General features: G+C 41.9%; 1 protein-coding gene across 1 annotated transcript in view; it reads left to right on the forward strand.

Moving 5' to 3' along the window:
- unc119b (unc-119 lipid binding chaperone B) overlaps positions 1-16,826 on the forward strand; it is a 56,358-nt gene extending 39,532 nt beyond the window's left edge. Inside the window, exons 4-5 of the mRNA XM_070887672.1 lie at positions 1,262-1,434; positions 10,598-16,826. Coding sequence (XP_070743773.1) covers positions 1,262-1,434; positions 10,598-10,710 — 286 coding nt within the window. The 3' untranslated portion in view covers positions 10,711-16,826. The remainder of the gene's footprint in view (positions 1-1,261; positions 1,435-10,597) is intronic.
- The last annotated feature ends 1,119 nt before the right edge of the window (positions 16,827-17,945 follow it).

Genomic DNA, 17,945 nt, shown 5'->3' on the forward strand with positions numbered 1-17,945 from the left:
CTGATGATAGATTCTGAACAACACATTGGATAAGAGATATTGAACAGATATTTGATTAACTCCTTAAAGTTCCAGTCAGTGCTGAGCAGTGCAGTGGATTAGTAATCATGGACCCCCCATATAAATTATTATTGCCCTCTTGTATTGATACTGTACCAGGATCCTCTGACAAATTGCAATATAGCTCTGGTTACATTTACAAAATGGGAATCTTTCAGGTATGTATGTATAAAATGATAGTAAATTTAAAGCATTGATTTTTTTTAAAATTGCAAATGCATTGGTTATTCAGTGTGTTCAAATGCTGCCCAGATTATGTCAGATTTGCTCCTTGGCCAGCCTTTGACCATGGACAGACAGATCTAAGACAGGGCCTGATCTTTTTCACCGTATCCCAGCACTGCTGCAGCTGGCTGGTAGTCGGGACGGGATCTTTGTTTACGGATGGTTGGTTCCTTTCTGAACAGCTGGCCCTGCGCTTTTCTGACTCCTGTTGCTGGCTTTGGCATTGCAGCCTTTTGTCTTGTACAGTATTAGCATTTATTGGAGCATTTGACAACAGACAAGAAATGTAAATTCCCATGACACCCAACATTTCCCAGAGCCATTAATTACGTTTCTACTTGATTAGGCTATTGTGTTCATCAGCAAATTTTACATAGCAAACAAAATCAGGAAAGCGGCCATTAAACTGAAGAGTCCCATAGCTTCAGACAGGGCAAATCCAAGGATAGCATACGAGGTCTCGGTTTAATGTCTCAAATGAAAGATGGCACTTCCAACAGTGCAGTGCTCCCTCAGCACTGCACTGGAGTGTTACCCTAGATTTTTGTGCTCAAGTTGAACCCACAACCTTCTGACTCTGAGGCGAGCGTGCTACCAACTGAGCCACTGGCTGACACAAGAACCACTGTATTAAACAGTCCTGAATGCTTAAACCTTTGCTTTCAATACGATCAGTTCTTTTCCATTGTAACTTTTGAATGTTGTTACTTTTGAGTTAAGAGCAATTGACACAAACAAGGGGCAATGTTTTGGTATCTTATTCATTACTGAAGTGCACAGGATTGAAACTTAGCAGGCAGTGATTCATTCTAGCAATGTGTACAATACATGGACAAATGTATGGAAACATCTCGTCTGTGACAAGAACAATCTAATTGTATAACTTGGTTTCAAAGTGTAATCACTTCTGTTTTAGCTTTCTACTATGCTCTGCTTTCCTTCTTTTATGCCTTTGTGCCCTTTCCTTTTTTCACAGGGTAGAATTTACAGTTGGGGACAAGCCTGTAAATAGCTTCAGGATGATTGAAAGACATTACTTCAGGGAGCGGCTGCTGAAAAGCTTCGATTTTGATTTTGGATTCTGTATTCCTAACAGCAGAAACACATGCGAACACATATATGAATTCCCTCAACTTTCCGAAGATATCAGTATGTGTTTCTAGCTTTTATAAGCTATACTGTTAGGGATGTTGCAGTTTAAGCAGATTTACTTCATGAATTTTTGGATGCTATTCAAATAACAGGCCAGTCTGTTTAAAAACACACCCGTTTTATAATCTAGGTATTCATCCCTTTTTCTAAAAGCAGGAAAATCCATGCTTTGACCATCAGTAAATTGCAACTTTACTAGCTGTTAACAAAACATCAAATGTCCTGAATTTCATCTCCTGCAGATCCTTTTGAAAATGGGTATGCTCAGAATTGCACATTTTCTGTTTGAATGGGGTTTTTTTTAAACAAAAAAGCTATTGTCAATTCTCTAATTCTATTGCTGTATTGCTAAAATCTTTCAGCTGGTAAAACTGTTCATACTCTGGGTCTCGTTGAAAACTAGCATGCTAAGAAATTCAGTGCATCAGATGTAAGTTTGATGTACCTGAATATAAATTTGCGACCTTATTTTTTTTTCCTTGGCAATTTTCCCTCCTCTCCTGAAAGTGTTGACTCCTTACTGGGATACAGTTCCACATGCTCTGGTTGTCAGCCAGGATTTTGCCTAAGTGGCCATACTGTAAGTGTGAACCTACAAAATGAGTAATGGAAGGATGCTTGACCATTAGGGGAATCGCAGATGAGCCCAATCCTGTCCTCACTTGATGTACATTTATGCGCTTCCAGCTGAGTCTCTGGATAGCGATGAGGAGCAAGAAACACTTGCAACTTTACCCTCCCTAGTCCCTACCATCAGGTGAGCTGAAATTAGCTATCTCCATATAGTCCCAACAACAACAACAACTTGTATTTATATAGCGCCTTTAACATAGTGAAATGTCCCAAGGAGTATTATGAGATTAAAAATTTGACACCAAGCCGCATAAGGAGAAATTAGGATAAGTGAGCAAAAGCTTGGTCAAAGAGAGGTTTGAAGGAGGATAGAGAGGCAGAGAAGCTTAGGCAGGGAATTCCAGAGCTTGGGGCCAAGGCAACAGAAGGCACAGCCACCAATGGTTGAGCGATTTTAATCAGGAATACTCAAGAGGGCAGAATTAGAGGAGCGCTGACATCTCGGGAGGTTGTGGGGCTGGAGGAGATTAGAGAAATAGGAGGGGCAAGGCCATGGAGGAATTTGAAAACCAGGATGAGAATTTTGAAAGCGAGGCGTTGCTCAATTGGGAGCCAATGTAGGTCAGCGAGCACAGGGGTGATGGGTGAGCGGAACTTAGTGTGAGTTAGGACACGAGCAGCTGAGTTTTGGATCACCTCTAGTTTACAACGGGTAAAATGTAGGAGGCCAGCCAGGAGTGTGTTGGAATAGTCAAGTCTAGGGGTAACAAAGGCATGGATGAGGGCTTCAGCAACGGATGATCTGAGGCAAGGGTGGAGACGGGTGATGTTACGGAGGTGAAAATAGGCGGTCTTAGTTATGCTGCGGATATGTGGTCGTAAGCTCATTTCAGGGTCAAATATGACACCAAGGTTGTGTACAGTGTGGTTCAACCTCAAACAGAAGTTGGGGAGAGGGATGGAGTCAGTGACTAGGGAACGGAGTTCGTGGTGGGGACTGAAAATAATGGCTTCAGTCTTCCCAATATTCAATTAGAGAAAATTTCTGCTCATCCAGAACTGGATGTCGGACAAGCAGTCTTACAATTTGGAGACCGTGGAGGGGTCGAGAAAAGTGGTCGTGAGGTAGAGCTGGATGTCATCAGCGTATATGTGGAAACTGATGTTGTGTTTTCGGATGATGTCGCCAAGCGACAACATGTAGATGAGAAATAGAAGGGGGCCAAGGCTAGATCCTTGGGAGACACCAGAGGTAATGATGCGGGGGCGGGAAGAGAAGCTGTTGCAGGTGATTCTCTGGCTACGATTAGATAGATAAAAATGGAACCAGATGAGTGCAGTCCCACCCAGCTGGACAACGGTGGAGAGGCTTTGAAGAATAAAGTGGTTAACCGTATCCTAGGCTGCAGACAAGTTAAGTAGAATGAGGAGAGATAGATTTCCCGTGTCACAGTCACAAAGGATGTCCTTCGTGGCTTTGATGAGAGCCATTTCAGTACTGTGGCAGGTGTGGAAACCGGATTGGAGGGATTCAAACATGGAATTGCGGGAAAGATGGCCATGGATTTAGGAAGCGACAACACGTTCAAGAGCTTTGGGGAGGAAAGGAAGGTTGGAGATGGGACGATAGTTTGCAAGGATGCATGGGTCGGAGGTTGTTTTTTTGAGGAGAGGGGTGATGACGGCAGATTTGAGGGAGAGGGGGACAGTACCTGAGGAGAGAGAACCATTAACAATGTCAGCTAACCTGGGAGTCAGAAAAGGAAGTTGGGTGGTCAGCAGTTTGGTGGGAATAGGGTCAAGGGAGCAGGAAGTGGGTCTCATGGACAGGATGAGCTTAGAAAGGTCATGAGGGATGATCGGAGAGAAACTGGAGAAAGATGTGAGATTAGGGCAGGGGGGGATCCTTGGAGGAAGTTTAGCCCAGTGGGCTGGGGGAGGGAAGGAAAGGCAGAGGCGGCCGATCAGATGGTCTCAATCTTAGAGACACAGAAGTCCATGAGCTCCTCACACTTATTGTCAGATATGAGGGTGGAGATTGGGGCGAAGGGTTTAAAAAGACAGTTAGCAGTGGAGAATAGAAGCCGGGGTTTACCTTTACATTCCAAAATGATTCTGGAATAGTGAGCAATTTTGGCAGACGAAAGCAGGACCTGATAATGCTTTATGTGATCCAGCCAAATCTGGCGGTGAATGGCTAAACCAGTTGTCCGCCATATCCGTTCAAGTCTGTGTCCCTTGGACTTAAGGAAGCGAAGATCAGGGCTGTACGGGGGAACAGCCAGAGTGAGAGAGAGAGTAATTGTTTTAACAGGGAATAGGACATCAAGGGTGGTGCTGAAGGTATGATTGAGCAGATCGGTATCTGTAGAAATGTCATGGTGAATGGAGGGCCGAAAGCTGGACAGTTGGGAGTTGATAAGTGCAGTTGTAATTGCTCCTCACTTGCTGTACACATGCCCTTCCAGCTGAGTCTCGAGGTAAAGATGAAACATAGAAACATAGAAAATAGGTGCAGGAGTAGGCCATTCGGCCCTTCGAGCCTGCACTGCCATTCAATGAGTTCATGGCTGAACATGCAACTTCAGTACCCCATTCCTGCTTTCTCGCCATACCCCTTGATCCCCCTAGTAGTAAGGACTACATATAACTCCTTTTTGAATATATTTAGTGAATTTGCCTCAACAACTTTCTGTGGTAGAGAATTCCACAGGTTCACCACTCTCTGGGTGAAGAAGTTTCTCCTCATCTCGGTCCTAAATGGCTTACCCCTTATCCTTAGATGAGGAGCAAGAAACACTTCTACCCTCTTTAGTCCCTACCATCAGGTGAGCTGAGATTAACTATCTCCATATAGTCCGGGGGTCGTACCTGGGAGCTTCCTGCCTGTGTGCCCCAGCTGCTCACTGGAAAAACTTGATTATCCATCAGGATAGCTAGCTTTTTGTTTTGTAGGATTTTCATTGAAGTTGGTTAGGTACTTTCATCAGATTTGATGTCGAATAAACTGTAAATTGTGGTTACCTACAGTTGTTTTCTTAAATTCTGGGCCTATAGAGTGTGAAAATTTCAAAAACAAGTGGTCTATTCTCCCCCCACCCCCCCCCCCCCCGCACCCCACCCCTAATCCTCTCTATCCAGAGCAGGCAACTCTAAGTCAGGTCTTACTACATTTTGAATGAAGTAAGCTAGCAGGGCAGGAACTTTCTAAGTGTGCGAGTTGTTTACTAATCTTATATCTTGCCTCTCAAAAGACAAAACCAATTGATATTTGAGCAAAACATAATTAAAATACTGCTTATAAGCTTTTTTGTGTTTGAAAAATTAAACAAAATCATTTTAATCGATCTCAAATTGGGCTTTTATTTTAAAATGGCGTTTTTTTATGTCTAAGCACTTGATTACTTTTTCATAATCTGAGGTTAATCGAGTTTTATTTTTGTGAGGATGTGGGATAGTCTTTACAATATCGAAAAAAACCTTAGGAAAATCAAAGATAAGATGGCAAATTAATGTTCAAGTGGACACTGAAATTCATAACATGTCTGTTTTCAAAAGGAATAGAGGGGATGAAGAGTCATACCAGTCACAACTGATGGTGGCTGGGTAACACCTGTAATCTTCTGTAAGCTTCTCTGGCCGCAGTTGCAAACTGCCCACCGTCCAGGCTCCATCATCATCATAGGCAGTCCCTCAGGATCGAGGAAGACTTGCTTCCACTCTTAGCATGAGTTCTTAGGTAGCTGTACAGTCAAATACGAGAACCACAATTTCTGTCACAGGTGGGACAGATGGTCGTTGAGGGAAAGGGTGGGCAGGGAGCCTGGTTTGCCGCACGCTCCTTCCGCTGCCTGCGCTTGATTTCTGCATGCTCTTGGCGATGATACTCTAGGAGCTCAGCGCCCTCCCGAATGCACTTCCTCCACTTAGGGCGGTCTATGGCCAGGGACTCCCAGGTGTCAGTGGGGATATCGCACTTTATCAGGGAGGCTTTGAGGGTGTCCATGTAAGTTTCCTCTGCCCGCCTTTGGCTCGTTTGCTGTGGACGAGTTCCGAGTAGAGCGCTTGTTTTGGGAGTCTCGTGTCTGGCATGTGAACTATGTGGCCTGCCCAGCGGAGCTGATCGAGTGTGGTCAGTGCTTCAATGCTGGGGATGTTGGCCTGGACAAGGACGCATAATGTTTGTGCATCTGTCCTCCCAGGGGATTTGCAGGATCTTGCGAAGACATCACTGGTGGTATTTGTCTAGCGACTTGAGGTGTCTACATGGTCCACGTCTCTGAGACATACAGGAGGGCGGGTATTACTACGGCCCTGGTAGACCATGAGCTTGGTGACAGTTTTGAGGGACTGATCTTCAAACACTCTTTTCCTCAGGTGGCCGAAGGCTGCACTGGCACACTGGAGGCGGTGTTGGATCGCATCATTAATGCCTGCTCTTGTTGATAGGAGGCTCCCGAGATAGGGGAAGTGGTCCACATTGTCCAGGACCACGCCGTGGATCTTGATGTTTGGGGGGCAGTGCTGTGCGGCGAGGTCAGGCTGGTGTCGGACCTTTGTCTTACTAATGTTTAGCGTAAGGCCCATGCTTTCATACGCCTCGGTAAATACGTCGACTGTGTCCTGGAGTTCAGCCTCTGTGTGTGTGCACAGAGGCGTCGTCCACGTACTGTAGCTCGATGACAGAGGTTGGAGTGGTCTTGGACCTGGCCTGGAAACAGCAAAGGTTGAACAGCTTCCCGCTGGTTCTGTTGTTTAGCTCCACTCTAGCAGGAAGCTTATCAACTGTGAGATGGAGCATGTCAGCAAGGAACATTGAGAAGAGGATTGGGGCGATGACGCGGCCCTGCTTGACCCCGGTCCAGACATGGATTGGGTCTGTGATGGATCCGTTGGTAAGGATCATGGCTTGCATGTTGTCGTGGAGCAGGCGGAGTATGGTGACGTACTTTTGGAGGCATCCGAAACGGAGGAGGATGCTCCATAGACCCTCGCGTTGACCGTGTCAAAGGCCTTTGTAAGGTCGAAGAAGGCCATGTATAAGGGCTGGCGCTGTTCCCTGCATTTTCTCTGCAGCTGTCACGCTGCAAAAATCATGTCCGTTGTGCCCTGGAGGGGACGCAATCCGCACTGTGACTCCGGGAGGAGCTCTTCGGCCAAAGGGAGAAGACGATTGAGGAGGACTCTAGCGACGACTTTCCCAGTGGTTGATAGCAGGGAGATTCCTCTGTAGTTGCCGCAGTCGGACTTGTTCCCTTTTTTAAAGATGGTCACGATCACTGCATCTCTAAGATCTCCCAGCATGCTCTCCTCCCTCCAGATGAGAGAGATAATGTGGTGTATTCGCGCCAGTAGTGCTTCTCCGCCATACTTCAGTGCCTCCATCCGCTCCCGTAGCCTTGTTGTTTTTTAGCTGTCTTATGGCCTTTTCTACCTCATGCAGTGTTGGGGTCTCACTGAGGTGGTGGCAGGTAGCATGGAGTCGAGAACACTCGAGTGAAAGGATGTGGGATAGTCTTTACAATATCGAAAAAAAAGTAGGAAAATCAAAGATAAGATGGCAAATTAATGTTCAAGTGGACACTGAAATTCATAACGTGTCTGTTTTCAAAAAGAGTAGAGGGGATGAAGAGTCATACCAGTCACAACTGATGGTGGCTGGGTAACACCTGTAATCTTCTGTAAGCTTCTCTGGCCGCAGTTGCAAACTGCCCACCGTCCAGGCTCCACAGCCATGCTGTCTGACACTCTGGCTACAAAAGTACAGAAGGACTATGTCCCGAAGGCACCAGAAGGCAAAATGGTTTTTCAGCATCCTGTGTATCCAGCATCGAGCCACGTTTACTTTAATCAAAATTCCTACAGTGCTTTCCAGGACTGTACAAGCTATTTTTATTTTCCACAGGTTACAAATTTTGGACCTGCATTAGATAGTCTCTTGCGTTCAGCATCACTGGTCTTCCTCGTAAGCAGTCCCCTTGTCCCTTACGATCAGAAGTTTTAACTTTACTGCCCAATAGCTAGTCATATGGTAGTGTTATCTGGGAATTATAAATGTGAAAACTCCCTTTTATGAACTGGATACTGTCATGTGCATTTTGCCTATCTTCCAAAGGACAGTCTAAGGTACACTTTTTTTTGAGACAAAGCCAATTATTAACCAATAGGCTGATTTTAGTCAACCAATTTATAAAATAAGTAATGCTTAGTGAATTTTAACCTATTTTGTGAAGCTCGTCATGATAGAATATAACAACACAATCACAATTAAGTAAAAGCCACTCATTACAGCAGAATTCTCCCTCCATTATCTGCTCTCAGCAGATTCACTGTAGACTCTCCTGTGCACCCTTACTTAGCTGGTCAGGAAGCCAAAAGTTTGACCAGCTCTCTGTACTTGGGAATTAGCCAGTTAAACTGCAAATAATACTGTCCATTGTCCCTCCCTCCACAAAGGTGTGAGCTTCCCAAGCACCACCACCTGGTAGGTTTACATGAATGAAGCTACCCAAAAATATTACATCCAGTTTCCTTTCTGGGATGTGTTAACAAATCACATGGTCTCAAACTGACGTGATATGCAGGAAAATACCATCCTAGATAGATTCTTTTGTTGGGAGTAATTCCTTATTTTCTGAATTCGAATGAGCTGAGCTGACTTTAACTTAACAGCAAGATTTTAATATAAATTATCTGAACTTCCTCCGAGGTTAAATAGTCAAAAATCCCATAATCCGACATTCCAATTTCAGCGGGGATTGTAGTCGGTATTTGTCTCTTTTCTATCTGTAAGGCAACTACCCGGAATAATTTGAATCCTTATGACTTTAGCCAAGAGCTTTGGATATTCAATGCATTGATGCTGCTGCTTTCCAAGATTATGTCAACATTTGTCTCTTCTGAGCCCTACGTCAAGTTTCTCCACCAGTTTGGTAGCATTCTACTGTCATCATCATCATAGGTAATCCCTCGGAATCAAGGAAGACTTGCTTCCACTCTAAACATGAGTCCTTAGGTGGCTGAACAGTCCAATACGAGAGCCACAGTCTCTGTCACAGGTGGGACAGATAGTCTTTGAGGGAAAGGGTGGGTGGGATTGGTTTGCCGCTTGCTCTTTCCGCTGCCTGCGCTTGATTTCCGCACGCTCTCGGCGATGAGACTCTAGGTGCTCAGTGCCCTCCAGGATGCACTTCCTCCACTTAGGGTGGTCTTTGGCCAGGGACACCCAGGTGTCAGTGGGGATGTCGCACTTTATCAGGGAGGCTTTGAGGGTGTCCTTGTAATGTTTCCTCTGCCCACCTTTGGCTTGTTTGCCGTGAAGGAGTAGTGAGTAGTGCGCTTGCTTTGGGAGTCTCGTGTCTGGCATGCGTACAATGTGGCCTGTCCAGCTGAGCTAATCAAGTGTGGTCAGTCCTTCAATGCTGGGGATGTTGGTCTGGTCAAGGATGCTGATGTTGGTGCGTCTGTTCTCCCAGGGGATTTGTAGGATCTTGTGGAGACATTGTTGGTGGTATTTCTCCAGCGACTTGAGGTGTCTACTGCACATGGTCCATGTCTCTGAGCCATACAGGAGGGCGGGTATTACTACATCCCTGTAGACCATGAGCTTGGTGGCAGATTTGAGAGCCTGGTCTTCAAACACTCTTTTCCTCAGGCGGCCGAAGGCTGCACTGACGCACTGGAGGCGGTGTTGATCTCGTCGTCGATGCCTGCTCTTCCTGAGGTATGGGAAATGTCCACAGGTGGTGGATGGAGAAAGCACAGGAGATACAGCAGTTGGCCGACAGCCATGATGTGCGAGGAGTCTTCATCACAGTCAAGGCCACCCATGGTCCAAACACCCAAGGCCCCACCCCACTGCTGGCCAAGAACGGGGAAACATTGTATGCACAGGTTGAATGATTGAGGAGTGTTGTATTATCTATTGGAATTATAGGAGAGTTCATCTGATCAACATGGCTGCACAATGGTGCAAAATTCTTACGATGATGTAAAATATTTCTGTTGGAATTTTTGGTGACCTTTTACAGTAAAATTATTTGACGGAGGCAGATCATACACGATCTGTGTAAAGAACAAGGTTGATCGGTCTAATAGCCATTCGTAGATATTGCTTATGAAATAACTCCCAAGGACTGAATCCACATCACGGATTTTAGAATATTCACCACCCGCAAAATAAACGCTCTAATAGTTCCAGTGGGATGCAAGCGCTTTGCTAGACTCTTGTAGGAGCAGAACACAATAGACATTTATTGTTTGAGCAGATCTAGAGCAAAGGATCAAGGAAATCCATTGGGGAGAATGAATGAGTAAAAGGCTTTTATTTTTAAATATGGTAATAGGAAGAGAGTAGTAAGGCAGTGGGATTACTTTTTGATTTCTCTAGCCAAGAGCCAATATCGACATGGGCACAATGGCTTCCTTTTGTACTGTAATGTTCTGTGGTTCTAAATGATTGATGTACTTTCTCCTAAATTTTTAGGTTCAAAATATTAAAATTTTAGTTTGAAGCTTTAATATTTTCAGTGAGCTTTTATTAGAATGCTAATTTATACATTCTCTCTCTCTCTCTCTCTCTCTGCAGTTCAGGAGATGGTGAACAATCCTTATGATACACGGTCTGACAGTTTTTATTTTGTGGACAGCAAGCTGATCATGCATAACAAGGCAGATTACGCATATAATGGAGGACAGTAGTGGAACTGTGAAACGTATATATTTCAGCAGCCCATTCAGTCTAAGCCTGCGTTGATGATGAAGAGGGTGGCTTTTTGGCTGTGTGAATTGATTATCTTTTATCATTTCTATGCATTCTGCACTAGTGGAAAACATTCTTACTAATGGCTAATGCGATTGAGACTTTGAGTTGGAAATTCCACCCATATACAGTATGTAGTGGTTACCTATACCTAAAATGAATGCCTAGTTGTGATGAAAGATTCCTCATTTTAAAAAAAAAAGGAAGGACCTATTTTCTTTGTATTTATAGTAAAATATTCATGCCACTGCGTGTGAACATGGCCTTGCACTATGTTCGGATACGGGTGGAAGATACTAGAGGTAATTTGATTAGAGGACCAAATTATTCCCCATTTAAACAAAAATGGTTATAGGGCATCTAGCTAACCTTTCCGTTGCAGCGCACGTAAAAAAAATCAATTTTCTTGGTGACCACACTGCAGTACATCAAATCTTCAATGGAGCAGTATCCAAGACTGAACTTGAAAATATACGTTGAATGTTACATATTTATCACCAGCTACAGCCTTCTCAAAGGATTAGATGCAAAGATTTTTACTTAATTGACAAAAAATTCTTCACAAAACACTGTTCTGCTGGCTTCCACATCAGCCATCGTGCATCAATCTAAATTTTTTAGATAGAATCTTTTTTCAATCCACGAGTACTTTTTCATGACATGAATTGGTAGCTGTGGGTGACAGAATGAGCACGTCGTTTAAAACTTTTATGGGGATTAGCTTGCAGAGCAATCTAGTTTTTGTGGTTTGGGATATTCAAACTATATTGTAGAAACTATTGTGAACCCCAAAAGGTTCCTGGGTTTATTTAATTTTCCTGTATTTGCATCTGTTACTAATCTTTGTCCAGCAAAGACTAGTACTTCCTAATTGTGATCTATAAAAGTAGACATCTCAATCCAAGGACCACCTTTGAAGTTTTATATCAGAAACTAAAATGTCATAGTATTTATTAACTGCATTAATTTCCTTTTTAACTTGCATCTCCTGTCTAATTCCGAGATGATGCACCATAGTTTACAAGCCAGAAAAGTTGGATGTAAGGGACACAGTCTGCCAAAAAAAGTGGTCAGAATGTGCTAAAATTTACATTTTATTTTGGACTACAGCTTGAACGTGACTGATACCATATAGTTACATTGACATGACTTGAATGTATTTGCCAATGTTGTAAGTGATTAGGGAAAAATATAACTGCCTTCCTTATGTTAAAGGCACCATTCGATTAAACTGAAATAATTCCAGATATCTCAGGCTCTCGCTGCTTTAAATTGTAAGAAATGTAAAAGCTACCTTAGGCACACCTGGTATAGTTTTATACACCATTTTTGGTGTTCCAGTCTAAAACTCTGCCTAATTGTTACTTCAATAGCATAGCATTACTTTTGATTACTGCTCAACCTTTTATGGCTTGGCTTGTAGTGGAAAGCAGCCATGAGTTCTAAACCTATGGATTCTCGGAACTAATGGCAGACTTTGCTGGACATTCTACTTGTGATTCTGATTTCTAAATTCAGAGGGTAAAGTTTGGAAAAGTCTATCACAGATACTTAGATCTATGTAGTTTCTTTGCACTGATATTATTCCGAATACAGCAGAGTCTGATGTCTCCATTTTATAGTAATGGATCAGAAAGAAGCTGCTTTGAAGTGATTCGAAGCCAATTGAGTCGAAGTAATGCCAGTGTTAGTTCAGATGTAGAGTTGCTTGCATTTGGCCTGTGAACATGCCTTTTTGTAAATTTAAATAATACCTGGTCAGGGGTGGGCTCTTAGAATATTTGTTGAACATATTAGGGAGGCTATTTGGCACATGGTTGATTTTCTTAACAAAAAGTCTCTGAACATGTTGACAGTGTGGTACTACTGCCAGTGTCTTCATCCCTTTCAGACTCAAAGACATTTATATTGTGTTTTGTTTTTAAATTGGCAAACTTGCCATCAGGTCATTGAATAGTCAAGTTACAGATGGAATAGAACAATTAATCACTTCTTGCTCATTTTAAAAATATTTTAGTTAAACAGTGAGCGCTGATTTGAAGATGCAATTGAATGTTGGCATTGGATTAATACTTGGAAATGGTCATTAGTCCAGAGTTGTATTATGGTAGTTTCCCTTAGTTTCAAACTCTTTGATATTTTCATGCTAGTAGCATGGAGATACCATTAGCATTTGCTTTTAGCATAAAGAACAGAACAGGAGTTGGCACTCCCTTGAAACAAAATATAAGTACATTTTGATCTATGAGGACTTTGGGACTTTGCTGGCATTGACAAAGTATTAACTAAATTTACATTTGTAGTATCTTTCAAAAGTGTTCTTCTCCCATCCCAACTCTTCTTCCATCTTTTTCCTTGCCCCTTCCCCAAAAAAACAGAAGACCTATCAAGAACTTTTAAAAAGGAAACCATAAGGCAAGAGCTTGAAGGTGGATGATTGAATCTGCTACTGAACTGAGTTTAAAAAGTTTTAGATGTAGGGTCATGTGCTGAGTTGCATGAAACCTGGTTAGACGGTTGGTGTAAACAAAGATATCTTGTGTTGTTTTTTTAGTGGGGTGAGGGTTTGAGGGGGAAGAAAGGGAGAAGAAGAAAGAAGACTTTATTTAGAGACAGGGAAATACATGTTTCATATAATGTCCATTGTATTTTTCACCAGTCAGGTTCAATTTGGGTTTCATTACTCCTCAGATATTCCTGAAACTGTTTGAATATATTGGTCAATTTTTGGTTTGCTCACATTTGGCCTCCGATACAAGATAAATGTTACATACAGTAAAGAGCAAGTAATTTTACATCTGATGGCACATTTATTTTGGATGGAAATTAGGAGTTAATTTAGGTCTGACCACACTTTTTGTTTGACTAGATGAGAGGACAGAAGTCACTGAAAATGTATTTTATGTAAATTAACAAGAACTTTATTATGCTGTCAGCTGTCTTTCTTTTGTAGTTTTGCACCTTTTTATATTTTTTAACTAAACACTTCTGATTTCTGATCTACCTCTGGCAAGGAAATCTGTGGGTATTGAAAGTGTTTCAGAGCTGTTACCTGGCAATGCTAGGAGTCAGAATGGTAAATCCATAAGCAATTGTGTTTGTTTGTATCATATGCTGCTTTGTTTAATAAGACCCACAATGTGTAGCACCTGCTTTTCTCCTCTTCTCCCCCTTATCCCTTTTCATCCAATTGCCAATATAATTGTTTAGATTTTGAAATATTTGTGCATAATTGAAACCAGTGCAATCCTAAGTGCTAATCTCCAAATTTGCAGTTGAAATGCTGTTGAGAATGTCTGCCTTCACCTGGCACTTTTGAGTTTGCATTTTTTCATTTGAAAGTGTGTCCGATAGACTTCCTAATCTCACTCCGCTTCACTTTGGAGTCTGTTTGGACCTTCGCACCCAATTTACCCTCCAAGTGTAGGGTTGGTATGAAATGGTGTTGAACTTTGATAAACTTGTGGAATGTATGAGATTCCTATGTTTAGTTTCATCATGCTGCCGCTACAAATTTTGACCAGCAATTAATTTTATTCTTGTCCTTTGTGAAATGTAAGATATGCCGTTTAGCTTGAAAATTGGTAATAGCTGCCTGCTAAGAAACTTGGATTGCTGCCGTTTGAGACTTTTTCTTTATTCCCCATCATGAATTAAAAGCATTCCTCACTGGACTAGCTTTTTTTCCTCTTGTTCTAATGTTGACATATATCTGGAAGAGAGAAAACTGAAAATTCAACAGTTTATAGTATTTTTGAGGCCTGTAGCTGTAAATTGTTTTTCGGAGTAACCATATGCACAGCATCATATGTTAGGTTTGGGGTTAAAATCTGAACTATATGTAGGAAATTTCCTCAGTCAGTGCCACAATGAAATGGTATCTATTGGCAACAAGTATGCACAGAAAGTGTAACAACATTTGTGTTGCCAGCACTTCCAGAAAGGGCAAAACATTTATTTGGTTCGGAGGTGATCAATAAAGTTATGGCCAATGATCCCAATGCAAGAATCCAATCGGAGCCATGATGTAGGCCAGCCGGACAAATGATCTTAAAAACATAACAATGATGAACTAAGTAGCAAATTCAGTGATGGTTGTCACATCTGTAATTGTTAGCACATCGCAATCGCCTACTGAGATTCCCACACACAGTACCCTTTAGTCTCCTTAGTTGATTTCTCCGCTCTACCCCAGGACAGTATTGTATTCATGCAACACCCAGGGCCGCATTGCAGTAACTTTTGTCTTCAGTTGAACATTACAACTGTATGTAATAATTGAGCACCGGTTACCAGTTTTGCATTATTTTATGAATGAAACCATGATACAATGGTTTGTTGCTCAAGACTGCAAAAAACCAGCTTGCCGCTTAATTTGCAACGGGATAGCTGCGTAATTCTTACTTTTATTATGAAAAAAAAATGGTCAATGAGATGGAAGTGCTTGCAATATATTTGGCCCTTGAGTTTCTTAAAAAGACTATGATGTTTTCTAACTCCTTAGAGGGGTAATTCCACTAGTTAATTCTGAATGATTTGATATGAGAAGTTTAGTTATACTGGGAAGAAGCACTTAAAAGAATAGATTAGTTGGGAGGAGGATGCAAAATCATGAAACCAGTTTGGTCTATTTTCCCAGTGCTAAGAAATTCCCTCAAATCTATTAGCATCTAAGCTTTTAATTTGCACATGATTTATTTTGGTTGCATTATGCTTTCCTTTGTTGAACTTGGGGCACTCGGGATGCAGCCTTCCATTGATATTGTCTCACAGGCCTCCTTATTTTGCTATGCTATGTTTCCCAGATACATTACCCACTGAATCAGTATGAAACTATGTAAACTGTTTGTAAGGAAGTAAAAACAGAAGCTTTTGCTTGAATGAGGGAAAAAATACCAAAGGGTTGAAAATTGTTTTCTTGCAGGCATGAAGAGTCCAAAATGGTTATCTGGCCTGCAGTTATACAGGCAATGTATCTGGTGCACTGGCTTTGGGCCACTGACTCTTGGGAGGATGAGTTAGCTTCCATGTGTTGTATTTCGCACCTTTCTCCCTTCCAGCATGGGTCTAGGGTTATGATGAAATAAAGAGAAGTGAAATTCTCCCAGTAATTTCTGTTCTTGTGTCCAATAATTGATGACAAACAGTCAGTTGGATTACTTGAGTATACCAGTGTGTGTGTGTGACTGTTACAGGAGCTGTGAGCTGTGGTTGCATTGCTGACTCTATGGCCATTAGCCTATGATTGAGTAGGGGTGAAATGCTATGTAGATGAATTGCTGCTGTTTTTATGGGTAGGAGAGTCCTGCTGTACCAACCTTGTTCCTGTGAATTTTCTGTTCCTCGGCATGTGCTGATTAAATTTGGATGAGGTCTATTACACCAAATGGGAACAAATAGCTTTTTCATAACTTACTGTTGCTGCATTCTGAGAATGGAGTATTGGTGTGCAATTTACCTTTCATTTGTGTGAATCATCTGCCGTGAAATTTGAGGCTTTCAAACTATATGTGAAGTTCATTAAAAAAAATCTATTCTGTGGAGGTTTCTGACAATATTACATAAAAGTGAAGATGGACATTTGAACAAGCCTCAGCTTCAAGAAGTGGTTGGGAGTGCATGTAAACTAAAGCAGTTTGGAAATTTGCACGGTGATGGTATGGTGCATTGGTTCTCGTACTTGCCTCCAAATCTCATCCCTACTGTGTTCAGTGTTTCAGTTTTATCTTGCACAGGTTTAAAAAAAATTTTTTTTTTTTTTTTTTTAAGTGTTTCACTGCTTCCGCAACCCTTAGTCCATTCCATATTAAGACCAAATTGAATTGGTGAGGAGAGATTTATTTGGGGGTATTTTATGAAGGGTAATAAATGTCGCTGAGTAAATCTTATATTTTTGAACTTGATGATTTGTTTAATATTTTCACAGGAAATGTAAAATGCATAAATTCACATTTGTGACTTGATGCTTTGTAACTGCATTAGAATGTTGAACAGTATTTTGTAACTCCCCGTCTTCAATTTTTCATGTTTTAAAGTGATAGGTGGCTTGTTTGTATAAAATGTTATTTTGTCACAAAGGAATAGTAATAAAGATTTTTGATTTTCAACTTTGTATTTGCTAAGTATGTGATAATAGAAGCCTATCAACTTTTTGAACATCATTCTGCTATTTTTGACAAAAACCCTTTGTGTTAGCCATTATCTCGGTGAGTGTGAATGGACCAAGTCTCTGCATTGGATTTTAGGTGTTGGTCTCTGAACAGTGTCCTCCATGAAGTTCTCCTGCAGCCATCACATCTTCAACTGACTGGCAATGAATCTGTCTTTTCCAAAGTGGAGTGTACCTCTTCAAGACGAATGGGCTCAACAAGTGGAGCACAGAAATCCTTCTGGCACATGAATCACCAGGTTATAATGTTAGTCACAAAAAAATGTCCGGCTCTGAAGCACAGCAAATTGGCAAGTCTCTGGAAAGACAACACGATGGCTATCTCATATGTCAACAGATAAAATAGAACCCATTCTCAGTCTCTCTCTTTTAAGACACAATCAGCTTGCCTTTTGGTCCCTAAACCATGATGTGACCCTCATTGCACAACATTTAGTCTGTGGACAACTCAGTTGCAGAAGCTCTTGACTGACAGTCCACCCCATGAATGCAAGATCTACATTAAGGTGGCCCAAGATATTTTCAACAGTGAGTTAGCTGGAAATTGACCTATTCATTTTGCCACGTTTCTGCTCAAGCATCACAGAGAACTCTGGATACATGTCCAGCCCCTCCTTTTCTTGCACATGCACATATGTGTTTCCTCCAAATCCTGGTAACTCGTGGTGTTGCAGTTAATTTGAGCAGACAATTAAGTCTAATTCGAGCATTCCCCTACTGCTTTTGCAAACTGAATGTCCTACTTTGGGTGATACTGACTCGTATGTACCTCTGCTCCTATTTAAAAGCAGGGAGTACAAGTCCTAGAGCTTTTAAATGGCATGGGAGCAGAGGTAGCATGTGGGTCACTTTCATTCAATGTCGGTAATATCCCTAACAGTAAAAAAAATCAAAGTGGGTGTTGCCCACTACTTGTTTCTCTAGAATGTAATCCAGGCTTAACTTGAGCAACATGTAGCGCATGAAATAATTTGGCAAGAGGAAGCCCATTCAGGGTATTCTCTC

The sequence above is a fragment of the Pristiophorus japonicus genome, chromosome 8 (genome assembly GCF_044704955.1).
Source record: "Pristiophorus japonicus isolate sPriJap1 chromosome 8, sPriJap1.hap1, whole genome shotgun sequence".
Taxonomy (NCBI): domain Eukaryota; kingdom Metazoa; phylum Chordata; class Chondrichthyes; family Pristiophoridae; genus Pristiophorus; species Pristiophorus japonicus.